General features: G+C 48.2%; 2 protein-coding genes across 3 annotated transcripts; both read left to right on the top strand.

Moving 5' to 3' along the window:
* Window positions 1-409: 409 nt before the first annotated feature.
* Window positions 410-2756, top strand: dynlt5 (dynein light chain Tctex-type family member 5). Its single transcript, XM_056597542.1, has 5 exons — window positions 410-551; window positions 861-1003; window positions 1254-1342; window positions 1745-1872; window positions 2382-2756. The coding sequence occupies exons 2-5, from the start codon at window positions 885-887 to the stop codon at window positions 2583-2585; spliced, it is 540 nt and encodes a 179-aa protein (XP_056453517.1). The 5' UTR covers window positions 410-551; window positions 861-884; the 3' UTR covers window positions 2586-2756.
* Window positions 2757-4553: 1797 nt separating this feature from the next.
* mier1b (mesoderm induction early response 1b, transcriptional regulator) lies at window positions 4554-11997 on the top strand. Of its 2 annotated transcripts, none has more exons than XM_056597510.1 (12): window positions 4554-4635; window positions 5473-5497; window positions 5667-5815; window positions 5909-6118; window positions 8636-8786; window positions 8917-8981; window positions 9172-9244; window positions 9323-9474; window positions 10313-10394; window positions 10517-10611; window positions 10993-11039; window positions 11490-11997. In XM_056597510.1, exons 1-12 carry the CDS (start codon window positions 4627-4629, stop codon window positions 11947-11949), a joined length of 1518 nt encoding a protein of 505 aa, XP_056453485.1. In that variant the 5' UTR covers window positions 4554-4626; the 3' UTR covers window positions 11950-11997. The 2 variants fall into 2 exon arrangements, with proteins under 2 accessions (XP_056453485.1, XP_056453484.1); XM_056597509.1 differs by having other exon boundaries at window positions 10912-11039.
* The last annotated feature ends 1125 nt before the right edge of the window (window positions 11998-13122 follow it).

The following is a 13122-nucleotide window of genomic DNA, read 5'->3' as shown; positions in this document are numbered from 1 at the left end:
AGGGGGAGTTGAAACAACGAACAATCGAACAAAAATGTATAATGGAACCATCGCAATGACTCCTAGCCTGTTATATTAAGGTAAATCAAGCCAAATTGCCTCGCAACTGGCTGTTTATATCTAGCCGGTGCCATGTTTGGGTGTGTGTCTGTGCCGGAAAGCATTTTCGAAACTACAATCTGACTACATTTTCTAGGATACTTCCGCCGCGTCACATCGGAAGCGCTCGGTCCGAACACATCAAGTTGCATATGCGCTTTTTCACTGTAGAGGCCAAATGGGAAAATGACACACCCACCAATCGACCCAGAAATGGATGTAGAACCATCAGCATAACTCTCAACCTGCATACTTAATGTAATTTTGGCTAAAAAAGTTGCATAGTGGGCCTTTAATATGATCCAGAAACTTGGTACTATCAAAACAAATTACGTCATTATGGAACGTGCGCGTCCCCTTTAACAAATACCTTGAAAACCCTCCCGCGATTGACGGTTGCCAGGACAACAACAACACCACCGCAGTTATCCACCAGAGAGACGCTGGATGCGGTAAATTATTTCATTTTCACTTCAAATGTATTCTTCACTTCTCCTCAACTCTCTTCATGCACGTCTTTGATTGAACGTTTCCACGTTACACTGTGCTATTAAGCTGTACACAAAAATACCACTTGTTATAAGGTCTGCATAGATATCCTTTACAGTCTACCGTCTTTCTTCCTAATTGTTATTCGAAGTTACGGGACTGGAGAATGTGACGTCATGCACCTGTTATTAAAGCAACCGGGGTTCAGACGTAGAGGCTAAAACACAATAGTGACATTAAACCACACTGAAGAAATAATCTCTCTTTAACAGTAGTCTAACTGACGGAGAACTGTAATGTCTGAGGCGGCAAAAGACAAAGGTGCTCGCAGAGCTAGTGTAAAGAAACGAGGCAGTGTTTCATCCTTGGGAAGCCATGATGTCAAAGCGAAGGAGACCACAGGCAAGACCAAGGAGTAAGTAGCCTGAACTGTCAAAACTGGGAATTATACAAATGTTAGTTTTTAAACATTTGTGTGTGTGTGTGTGTGTGTGTGTGTGTGTGTGTGTGTGTGTGTGTGTGTGTGTGTGTGTGTGTGACTGTGTGTGCGTGTGTGTGTGTGTGTGTGTGTGTGTGTGTGTGTGTGTGTGTGTGTGTGTGTGTGTGAACACGAGGAGGAACTTAACTTTAATATTTTGGCCCAATCTGATATTTGTCCATTCAAGTTCGCTCAGCACGGTGTCCTACTTGGACGAGGCAGGCCACCAGGAGGAGAACGCCCGCCTGGTGCAGATGGAGAACACCTACATCATGGGTGAGCTTCACTGAAGCTGCCTGACCAGTGCACAACTCCTGCACCGCTATCGTTCATCCACAAATGTTTGATTCAATTACATTTAATTGTAGGCCTATATAAGTATATATTGATTATAACTGCTGTGTGTGTGTGTGTGTGTGTGTGTGTGTGTGTGTGTGTGTGTGTGTGTGTGTGTGTGTGTGTGTGTGTGTGTGTGTGTGTGCGTGTTTTACTTTCTCACCGTACAGAATGAGGGTACACTGCCCATTTGATAATATCAATAATGTGACTGACTCAAGAATAACCAGAGTTCCTTCTCCTGGTCCTGGTCCTGGTCCTGGTCCTGGTCCTGGTCCTGGTCCTGGTCCTGGTCCTGGTCCTGGTCCTGGTCCTGGTCCTGGTCCTGGTCCTGGTGCCCAGCTGGCCCGTCCAAACGGTTCCCAGTGCTGGTGGTGACGGACATTCTGAAGGACGTGCTCGGGAGCTACCTGCAGGAGGAGAAGTACGACGCAGAGCTGTGTCGACAGATGACCAAGACCATATCAGAAGTACCTATTCTATTGTTCTCTCAGATAGACTGCATTCAGATACAGGTCCTTAAGGGGCAGTAGGGTACGGCATCTGGCTCCGGGGGTACCGGCAGGTTATCGACAATGGGGATCAAGCCTAGTAAACGTGTTGGCTGGGAGTCTAACACCGTATCCCCCACACTATCCTGCCCTATGGTTTCCAACTGAACCTTCTACCGCTATAGCAAGCAATATGGCACCAACTAATGCGGTACGCACCTATCAGAACAGTGCCCCGGAAAACACGCCTTCACTGTCCCACAGTGCGAGCTCAACAGATGCAAACACTCTTGACCCCACAGTCGATAAGAGACCCAAATGGAAGCACGCAGACAGAGATTGAAAACTCGCACAGCTTTTCATTAGCTTTTACACTTTGTTAATCGAATGTAAACCATCGGTCTGGAATGTTTAATATCCGACCAAGTACAGTAGACACTGTATGTGAGAGGATCTCACTCCTCTCTGTGCACTCTGTGCCTCTCCAGGTGGTGAAGGCCCGCATCAAGGAGCTGTTGATCCCCAGGTACAAGATGGTGGTGCTGATCAGCATCGGGCAGCTGGGGGAGCAGAGCATGTACCTGGGCAGCCGCTGCCTCTGGGACGCGGCCAGCGACACGTTTGCCACGCACGCCTTCAAGAACAGCTCTCTGCTGGCCGTGGCCAGTGTTTACGCTGTGTACTTTGAATGAGTCACGCACAGACGAAGACCCAGATCGGGGACTGATGGCCGATGGCCATCCCAACCCATGATATGTTTGCTATCATGGTAATAAACGTTGCGTTGCTTTGGCTTTTATGTGTTGAGTACATTTTTATGTTCTGATTAGGATTACGCCGTTAAAAATAAAGTATGCCATTACTGCGATGCATCTTTTTGACGATTAGTATCTTAGCTAGCCCATACCATAATTATTATGTGATATTCATAGTACATTAGTATCTTAGCTAGCCCATACCAGAATTATTATGTGATATTCATAGCACATTGCCATTCATCCCGTCTATATGCATATTTCTATCTATGGACGTCATCAAAGATCATCTAAATTGGAGCAAAAACAACCAGAATTCTACATATTGCTAATTTTCTTTATTGTTGCAGTATAATAATTATCCCGGCATAGTCACAGTAAATAGCAGATGATCCCATCATCTTTGCCTTCCACGCTTTAGTGCGGCCAAACCGAGGTCAACCTTTGACCTTGTCCACCGTCCCGGCCGCCTAGCATAGCTTGGACAGGTCACTCTTCCGACAGCCTATCTGACAGCACATGAAGGTCAGGTACTGGTTCACGTCCCTCTTCTGCAGGCCTCTCTTGGGGTCCACACTCCTGCCCAGAAGGCTGGGCGATGTATGACCTGGGAGAGAGAGAATGATGCTTTATACTACTACTAATAATAACACCCCTAACCCGACCCATTAACCCTGCCCTAACCATAACCCATCACCCTCACTACCCAACCCTAACCCTAATCCAACCTGACCATAACCCCTACACCAAACCATAACCCTCTAAGCCTGACATAGTCCTAACCTATGATCCTATACGTGTTGTGGGCTAGACAACAACAATAAGACAGTGGGGGCAGAACAGTCTCATAAAGATGCAGTGGTTTTTCGTACCTTTCGCAGCCATGATAACGAGTAGAGAATTACAGCAGAGTCTGACAGGTTTGGAGCGACAACCTCTGTATTTGACCACACCTATGTGTGCTGTGCCCTCCTTACGGGAATTTAGGAGTAACTAAGAGGCAAATAAACCCATTGAATCCAAAGTTTAAACAGGTATCAATGAAAATAAAACAGGTATACCGTACACTGACCAAAGTCTGTGGTCTCCAAGAGCCTCCTCCAGCGGGATCCCCCGCAGGTGTAGACCACGGCCCGGAGCAGCTCCCGGCCGCACAGCCTCAGGGTGTACCCCTGGTCCTGCAGCCGCACCTCCGCCACACAGCACCACAACGCCACCGCCACGAGCACGGCCCACCGCATGTTGGCTCCTGCAGATGGTTGTCTTTGACTGACACACACGCTCGCTTTATTTATGCAGAGTTTGAAGTGATGTCATACTCCATACTTGGGCCTTCCAGGCGACTCCCGTACGTAAACCCTGTAGACTCAGGTCCCATGATGTGGACTTGCGTGGGGTAATCGAGATTGTCAGATGTGACTGCCTGGGCCATTTTTGGGAAGCTGTGAATAAGTCCATTTTCTAAAATGTTAAAGAGGGGAATTGGTGTTTATGGCAGAGGATTGTGTGGGCTTTATTGCAAAGCTTTCAGCAAAGTGTTTCCTAATGGATTACTTTCAGTGATGGTGATACCCTTAACTGTTATCTGTTGATATCTGTCAACAGATTATGGTCATGGCTGTTTACATAGCAATATAGCGATGTTTGTGTGGACTATTTTAACAAGCAATCAGCGATACTGAGAATGGTACCAGGGGGTGCATGTTTAATGCTTCAATTGATCAGAGCATATATTCAATTCTATGAAGTCATTATATACAATTTCCAAAAAAACGTATATTGCTGTATCTAACACATTTAGGCGCGACTATTAGGTTGGAGTCACAAATAATAAAGGAGTCATTATTTATCCTGATATTTGTACACGGATCCTTCAACTTTCTTGCATTCTAGGTTGGAGATGCTGCAGAAAAGTGGGCGGGCCCGTGTATCCGGGAACTGCTGCTGACCCCCAGCGCGACCCTGCAGGATTGCAAACATGGCGGAGGTAAGAAAGTCTAGTAAATATTTGAAATAACAAAAGTATTTTAGCCTGATCGTCGAATTAATTCCATGCATTCATATGAAGCGTATTTATGAAGGAATACTCGACACGAATATCCGAATGAGTTCATGTGCAGAAATGTGGGACTTTATATGTGTTAAGCCAATCCTGTTTGGTAAACTTCGGATGGGGCTAGCGTTAGCAGCGCTAGCCTGATACGCCTGTTAGCCGTTCGTGCTAGGCTATTTGTCGCCTGCTTATTTTTAGTTTACCCCCCCCCCCCCCGTGTAAAAAAAAAGATATGTAGCGAACGTAAATGTTTAATTTTTATTTCATAATATGGCGTATTTCGCTGTTTGGGCACACCAAGCTAGCACAGGTAGCTACAAGGCTATGTCTTAATCCAGAAGATGTAGCTTGTAAGTTGTACCACAGCGGCACACAAGCAAAGTTAACTTGTTAAAATGACGTATTTTTGAAGTGTAAGATAACGCAAGTGATGTTTGGTCTAGTGAAATCGCCGCCTGTGTTGTTTTGTGTGCTTACGGCACTGCTTCGTTGTACTGTGTCGCTAGTGTGTGGAGGTATCGGTGTAAACGCGACTCGGGGTCCGTTTTGAGGCCATAGGTTCAGGCGCGCTTTTTGGTGCTCTCCCACCTCTACTCTGGATGGAGCATATCCATCAGTTGTTATAACAGTGTAATACTATCCGCGATTATTTTATGTGTTTCATCTTCATACCTTCATATTTAGTTTAATGACGGTAAAATAACGCACTTATTCTACAAACATACTCTTGTTATTCATGCTTCGCTGTTTCCCTCTTTCTTTTGTTCCCAGCCCTCCGTAGGGAAGTCGAGCCCAGGTGAGCTATATTCTAAATGGAGTCGTTTTTTAAACACGATTTGCACAAACTTTGGAGGCAACTTTTGATCACTGCTCAACATAATTGACAATTTCTCAATTGGATTTATGGGAAGATAGTTTTAACTAGATTAGTCAATGTGACAGGTTTTAAATCAATGCTTTTCCAGGAGGCTCAGTGGGTTCCGTGGACCATGACTTCGACCCCTCTGCGGACCTTCTTGTCCACGACTTTGACGACGAGCGCACCCTTGAAGAAGAGGAGCTGTTGGAGACGCCGGACGACACAAACCCCAACGAGATTGAAGATCTCGCCCGTGTAAGTTTTTCTTGGGCAGCGTCAGTTTGGTGTGTTGAGCTGCGTCACTGGCAGAGATGCGGCCCTGATGCAGGCGTTGTGTCGTCCCAACAGGAGGGGGAAATGCCCATTCACGAGCTGTTGAGTTTGTACGGTTATGGCGGTGGTTCCCCTGCGGATGAGGACGAAGAGGAGGAGGAACCGGAGGAGGATGAGGAGGAGGAGGATGAAGAGGAAGAAGAGGACGAAGAAGAAGAAGAAGAGGAGGAGGAACTGGATAATGACGAGAGCAGCAGGAGCACTGGTGGCCTGAAGAGAACTGAGGTCTGTCTGTCTGTCTGTCTGTCTAAGTAATGATATTGTTTTTGTAAGTGATGGATTCATGCTTATTTAGTCGTTAAATTGTTCCTAATGCTGCAAAGCGATCATTACCAACCTCCTGATGGCGGTGGTTCAGTCGTTATTGATTAGTCATGTCTGAGATCACTGTGTCTGCTGGTTCCAGATGTTATTGATTGGTCGTGTCTCTACTGGTTCCAGATGTTATTAATTGGTCGTGTCTGAGCTCACCGTGTCTCTACTGGTTCCAGATGTTATTGATTGGTCGTGTCTCTACTGGTTCCAGATGTTATTGATTGGTCGTGTCTGATCTCACCGTGTCTCTACTGGTTCCAGATGTTATTGATTAGTAGTGTCTGAGCTCACCGTGTCTCTACTGGTTCCAGATGTTATTGATTGGTCGTGTCTCTACTGGTTCCAGATGTTATTGATTGGTCGTGTCTGAGCTCACCGTGTCTACTGGTTCCAGATGTTATTGATTGGTCGTGTCTCTACTGGTTCCAGATGTTATTGATTGGTCGTGTCTGATCTCACCGTGTCTCTACTGGTTCCAGATGTTATTGATTGGTCGTGTCTGAGCTCACCGTGTCTCTACTGGTTCCAGATGTTATTGATTGGTCGTGTCTCTACTGGTTCCAGATGTTATTGATTGGTTGTGTCTGAGCTCACGGTGTCTCTACTGGTTCCAGATGTTATTGATTGGTCGTGTCTCTACTGGTTCCAGATGTTATTGATTGGCCATGTCTGAGCTCACCGTGTCTCTACTGGTTCCAGATGTTATTGATTGGTCGTGTCTGATCTCACCGTGTCTCTACTGGTTCCAGATGTTATTGATTGGTCGTGTCTCTACTGGTTCCCGATGTGATTGATTGGTCGTGTCTGATCTCACCGTGTCTCTACTGGTTCCAGATGTTATTGATTGGTCGTGTCTGATCTCACCGTGTCTCTACTGGTTCCAGATGTTATTGATTAGTCGTGTCTGAGCTCACCGTGTCTCTACTGGTTTCAGATGTTATTGATTGGTCGTGTCTCTACTGGTTCCAGATGTTATTGATTGGTCGTGTCTGAGCTCACCATGTCTACTGGTTCCAGATGTTATTGATTTGTCGTGTCTGAGCTCACCGTGTCTCTACTGGTTCCAGATGTTATTGATTGGTCGTGTATGATCTCACCGTGTCTCTACTGGTTCCAGATGTTATTGATTAGTCGTGTCTCTACTGGTTCCAGATGTTATTGATTGGTCGTGTCTCTACTGGTTCCAGATGTTATTGATTGGTCGTGTCTGAGCTCACCGTGTCTACTGGTTCCAGATGTTATTGATTGGTCGTGTCTCTACTGGTTCCAGATGTTATTGATTAGTCATGTCTGAGCTCACCGTGTCTCTACTGGTTCCAGATGTTATTGATTAGTCATGTCTGATCTCACCGTGTTTCTACTGGTTCCAGATGTTATCGATTGGTCGTGTATGATCTCACGGTGTCTCTACTGGTTCCAGATGTTATTGATTGGTCGTGTCTCTATTGGTTCCAGATGTTATCGATTGGTCGTGTCTGAGCTCACGGTGTCTCTACTGGTTCCAGATGTTATTGATTGGTCGTGTCTGATCTCACCGTCTCTACTGGTTCCAGATGTTATTGATTGGTCGTGTCTCTACTGGTTCCAGATGTTATTAATTGGTCGTGTCTCTACTGGTTCCAGATGTTATTAATTGGTCGTGTCTCTACTGGTTCCAGATGTTATTGATTGGTCGTGTCTACTGGTTCCAGATGTTATTGATTGGTCGTGTCTCTACTGGTTCCAGATGTTATTGATTGGTCGTGTCTCTACTGGTTCCAGATGTTATTGATTGGTCGTGTCTCTACTGGTTCCAGATGTTATTGATTGGTTGTGTCTCTACTGGTTCCAGATGTTATTGATTGGCCGTGTGTCTCTACTGGTTCCAGATGTTATTGATTGGCCGTGTCTCTACTGGTTCCAGATGTTATTGATTGGTCGTGTCTCTACTGGTTCCAGATGTTATTGATTGGTCGTGTCTCTACTGGTTCCAGATTGGTCGTGTCTGAGCTCACGGTGTCTCTACTGGTTCCAGATGTTATTGATTGGTCGTGTCTGATCTCACCGTCTCTACTGGTTCCAGATGTTATTGATTGGTCGTGTCTCTACTGGTTCCAGATGTTATTGATTGGTCGTGTCTCTACTGGTTCCAGATGTTATTGATTGGTCGTGTCTCTACTGGTTCCAGATGTTATTGATTGGTCGTGTCTCTACTGGTTCCAGATGTTATTGATTGGTCGTGTCTGATCTCACCGTGTCTCTACTGGTTCCAGATGTTATTGATTGGTCGTGTCTCTACTGGTTCCAGATGTTATTGATTGGTCGTGTCTCTACTGGTTCCAGATGTTATTGATTGGTCGTGTCTCTACTGGTTCCAGATGTTATTGATTGGTCGTGTCTCTACTGGTTCCAGATGTTATTGATTGGTCGTGTCTCTACTGGTTCCAGGTGGAGGGGGCCAAGACCCCGTCTGAGCTGGAGGACGACGCCAAGCCGCCCAGCGAGGGGGGGTTGGGTCTGGCCGGCGGACGCACGCGCTCGGTGCGCTCCCTGGGCACGGCGGACCTCATCCGCACGCAGAAGCTCAAATACTTTGAGGGTATGTGTGAGATCCCCCGCTGAGCCGTGGCTAGGTAGACGGTAACGTTGAGCCGTCGTAGTGCATCGTTAGGATGTCTGGAGCGCAGCGCTCTGCAGCGGGGGTGAAGACGTCCATCTTGTTGTTTCAGGCCACGACGCGGAGGACGAGTCTGAGGAGGACGAGGACTACGTCCCATCGGAGGACTGGAAGAAGGTAGGTCGCCCCTCTGAAGGCTACTGCCCGCGGGGGGTCACTGGGGGGGTCACTGGGGGGGTCACTGGGGGGGTCACTGGGGTACACGCGTCAAGATGCACACAGTTACAGGCTTCATGTACTCACTGTTGTGTTTGATAAATGAGTCCTTCAGTTGGTTCTGTATTTGAACGGTGTTCTTGGTGTGTAGGAGATCATGGTGGGCTCCATGTACCAGGCAGAGACCCCCTCGGGTCTGACTAAATACAAAGAGAACGAGAAGGGTAAGAGGACGCGCCCACCTCTCCACCACGCTCCAACAATACAGCGTTCCCTGCTCATCATGTGCATCCTCCCCGCAGTGTATGAGAACGAGGACCAGCTGCTATGGAACCCTGAGTGCCTTCCGGAAGGCAAGGTAGTGGAATTCCTGACGGAGGCGTCACGGCGAACCGGAGAGGAGACGGGAGTGGACGCCGTTCCCGAGGGATCCCACATCAAAGACAACGAGCAGGTAGTTCATGGGAGGGATCCCCTATCAAAGAGGACCAGCAGGTAGTTCATGGGAGGGATCCCCTATCAAAGAGGACCAGCAGGTAGTTCATGGGAGGGATCCCCTATCAAAGAGGACCAGCAGGTAGTTCATGGGAGGGATCCCCTATCAAAGAGGACCAGCAGGTAGTTCATGGGAGGGATCCCCTATCAAAGAGGACCAGCAGGTAGTTCATGGGAGGGATCCCCTATCAAAGAGGACCAGCAGGTAGTTCATGGGAGGGATCCCCTATCAAAGAGGACCAGCAGGTAGTTCATGGGAGGGATCCCCTATCAAAGAGGACCAGCAGGTAGTTCATGGGAGGGATCCCCTATCAAAGAGGACCAGCAGGTAGTTCATGGGAGGGATCCCCTATCAAAGAGGACCAGCAGGTAGTTCATGGGAGGGATCCCCTATCAAAGAGGACCAGCAGGTAGTTCATGGGAGGGATCCCCTATCAAAGAGGACCAGCAGGTAGTTCATGGGAGGGATCCCCTATCAAAGAGGACCAGCAGGTAGTTCATGGGAGGGATCCCCTATCAAAGAGGACCAGCAGGTAGTTCATGGGAGGGATCCCCTATCAAAGAGGACCAGCAGGTAGTTCATGGGAGGGATCCCCTATCAAAGAGGACCAGCAGGTAGTTCATGGGAGGGATCTCTGGTGCGCACTGAGGGCAGGGGTTTGGATAAGAGCGACTGCTAAAGACGTGTGCGACGTGGCTTTCATTAGTGCACATTGTCCCCTCAGATGTCCTCAATGTGTGGAGGTGTTCCCCTGAGTTTGTGATGGCCTAGCTTCATGTGCTCCCGTTCTCCGCAGGCTTTGTACGAGTTGGTCAAGTGTGACTTTGACCCCGAGGAGGCCTTGAGGAGACTCAAGTTCAACGTGAAAGCGGCCAGAGGTGGGCAGGTCACTGCCATGAAGATGGTTTTTCATCTCAGAGTTGTGCTTTAGTCAACGTCTCTTCCAGACTAGTGTTGTTTTGTAGCGTGAACATTAACTCTGGTGTTCCCCCGACAACAGAGGAATTGTCCGTCTGGACTGAAGAGGAATGTAGAAATTTTGAGCAAGGTCTCAAAGCCTATGGAAAAGATTTCCATCTAATACAGGCCAATAAGGTGAGCTACTTGTTGATCATGCTATTCACATCCAACATCCAATAATGTCAATATTTGTGTGGTGTGTGTGGTTCATGGGCGCTCAGGTTTGGATTCAGCTAATTCATTTATTCAAAGACAGAAAAAAGTACTTTGGACATTTTGAATTTTTTGTGATTTGACAAATCTACGCATGTGGATTTAGTCAAACTCACAAAATAGATTAGTAACTTGTGCTAGCTGAGCCAAACCTGAGCTGAGCCCATCCCGCTGACGATGGTAATAATGTGTTTTCGTGTCTGCTGAATCAAATCTTTCCAGGTGAGAACTAGGTCTGTAGGAGAATGTGTGGCCTTTTATTACATGTGGAAGAAGTCTGAGCGTTATGATTTCTTTGCACAGCAAACCAAACTTGGGAAAAGGAAATATAATCTTCACCCCGGTGTAACGTGAGTTATTAATATTATACATGTGTATATGTTGTTTGTGTTATGTTCACAAAACGATTTCCAACCCAGTTTTACGTTAACATTGCATGGGTTGTGACTGCACTGGTCAACATTAAGTTGTGTATTTCATATAAAATGTGTTGAAAAATATGAATCCATACAATGAGTTTTATTTTATATAGCATGATTACTAAAAAAGAAAGAAGGTAAAAAAAGTACTAGATCAATAATATTAACAATATAAAATCAAGCTACAATTAATAAAACGTTAGAATCCATTTGAAAGAGCACATGCCGCACGGTTTGTGCGTAGACGCTGCTGAACGTAAGGTCTGTGTTCGGTGTCGTTAGACGCCCGTCAGAGAGATCTGGTTAAGTGTACCAACATAACGGCCATCCTGATTGGTCGTTCCACATGACGTATGCTCTGATTGGCTCTGGTCTCTGCAGAGACTACATGGACAGGCTATTGGACGAGACGGAGAGCGCGGCCTCCAGCCGGGCGGCCTCGCCCCCCGCCAACGCCTCCAACAGCAGCACCAGCCAATCAGAGCGCGAGGACAGCAGCGGTCACAACGGGGAGCGCCCCTCCTGCGCCGACACCGACCCCTCCTGTGGGGGGCGCTCCCAGACGCTGCTGGCCCCCCAGGTCAGAGCAGAGGCGCTCCAGGCCAACGGCCCGCCCCCGCCCCCCCCCCCCCTCTCCACGGACAGTGACTCCAACTCCAACGGCGGCGGCGGTGCCGGCGCCAGCCACGAGCGGAACGGCGTGGAGCCGCTCCTAGAACACAGAGAGCCCGCCCCCCCGGCCCCCCCCGCGGCGGCCGAGCGCCCCCCCAAGAGGTGCCGGACCGAGGCCGAGGCGCCGGGGCCCGGGGACCTGGAGGCCCCGCTGGTCCAGGACAACTGAAGGGCCCGCCGGGCAGCGGAGCTCTGTGATCCCCAGCCTGGGGCCTGGGGCGGGGGGGCGGGGGGGGGGGGGGGGGCAGAGCGCAGGACCCCGGGACCCCGGACCCGCTACGCCCAGGGACCCACTCCACTGTAAAGCCCCCCGGGGCCACCCCCCCCCCCCCTGGGCCACCGTCTCCACCCCTCAGCCCCCCCCTGGAGCCCAGTTCAACCATCACGGCCTCCTGCCTCCCAGTTCAACCATCACGGCCTCCTGCCTCCCAGTTCAACCATCACGGCCTCCTGCCTCCCAGTTCAACCATCACGGCCTCCTGCCTCCCAGTTCAACCAGTACCTTTTGTATCTGGGGAACCCAAGGAATATAAATCGGTGATATTTTTTTACATGAGATATTTATATTTTTTAAAAGGAAAATGAATTGCAATGATTTGAATGTGCTGTTCGACCTTTGGAGCCCTGGAGAAATGTTAACAAATGACAAAAGAACACGAAACGGCAACCCCTCTAAACAGCCATGTGGGGGCGCTGGCTCCCTTTAGTCGGTCGCACTTTTTAAGATGTGGAGTAGAACCATTATGACGCTGTTCGAAATGCCCATCCTGCCATTTTGGATCCACCATGGGTGGTAACCATGGCCACATAACGTACGCAGTACGACTCTAAAATGAACCGCCACAGGGTTCGTTTGTGTAAGCAGCTGGCGTCAGTGACGTCCTGTACTCATTGCTTTGAGAGGGTCACCTTTATTCCATAGTAAGTACTTTGCTTGTTTTGCTAGACAAAATCTTGATTATTGTTTATCTCTATTTTTATTGTACAATTTGTATAGATTTCCAATCTTGTGTGCAGTTTGTAAACTCTGATGGCAGTCCTTCAGCTCTCACAGGCTTCCCGCTCGCCTCAAGGCTTAGACCTCTGGGACATGATGAAGCCGTAGCTGATGCTTTCTGTCTGATTAAATAAGATTTAGCCGTTTCCTCTTTGCGGTCCTGTCAGATTAAATATGTGCGGTCGGCGGCTTTCTGTTCAGCCAGTCACAACATTCTAGAAGTTTTGAGAAGGACATGGGGGCCTCTGTTCACACACCTTTTAAACACATTCTCTCCTGCCATCCAAAGGTGAAATGTGTACCGGTAGTCTTTAGCTGAAAACTGCTTGTTGGAGGTTCCCACCA

The sequence above is a fragment of the Gadus chalcogrammus genome, chromosome 8 (genome assembly GCF_026213295.1).
Source record: "Gadus chalcogrammus isolate NIFS_2021 chromosome 8, NIFS_Gcha_1.0, whole genome shotgun sequence".
NCBI lineage: Eukaryota > Metazoa > Chordata > Actinopteri > Gadiformes > Gadidae > Gadus > Gadus chalcogrammus.
Note: the sequence above shows the minus strand (reverse complement) of the source record. Positions and strands in the feature narration are given on the sequence as shown.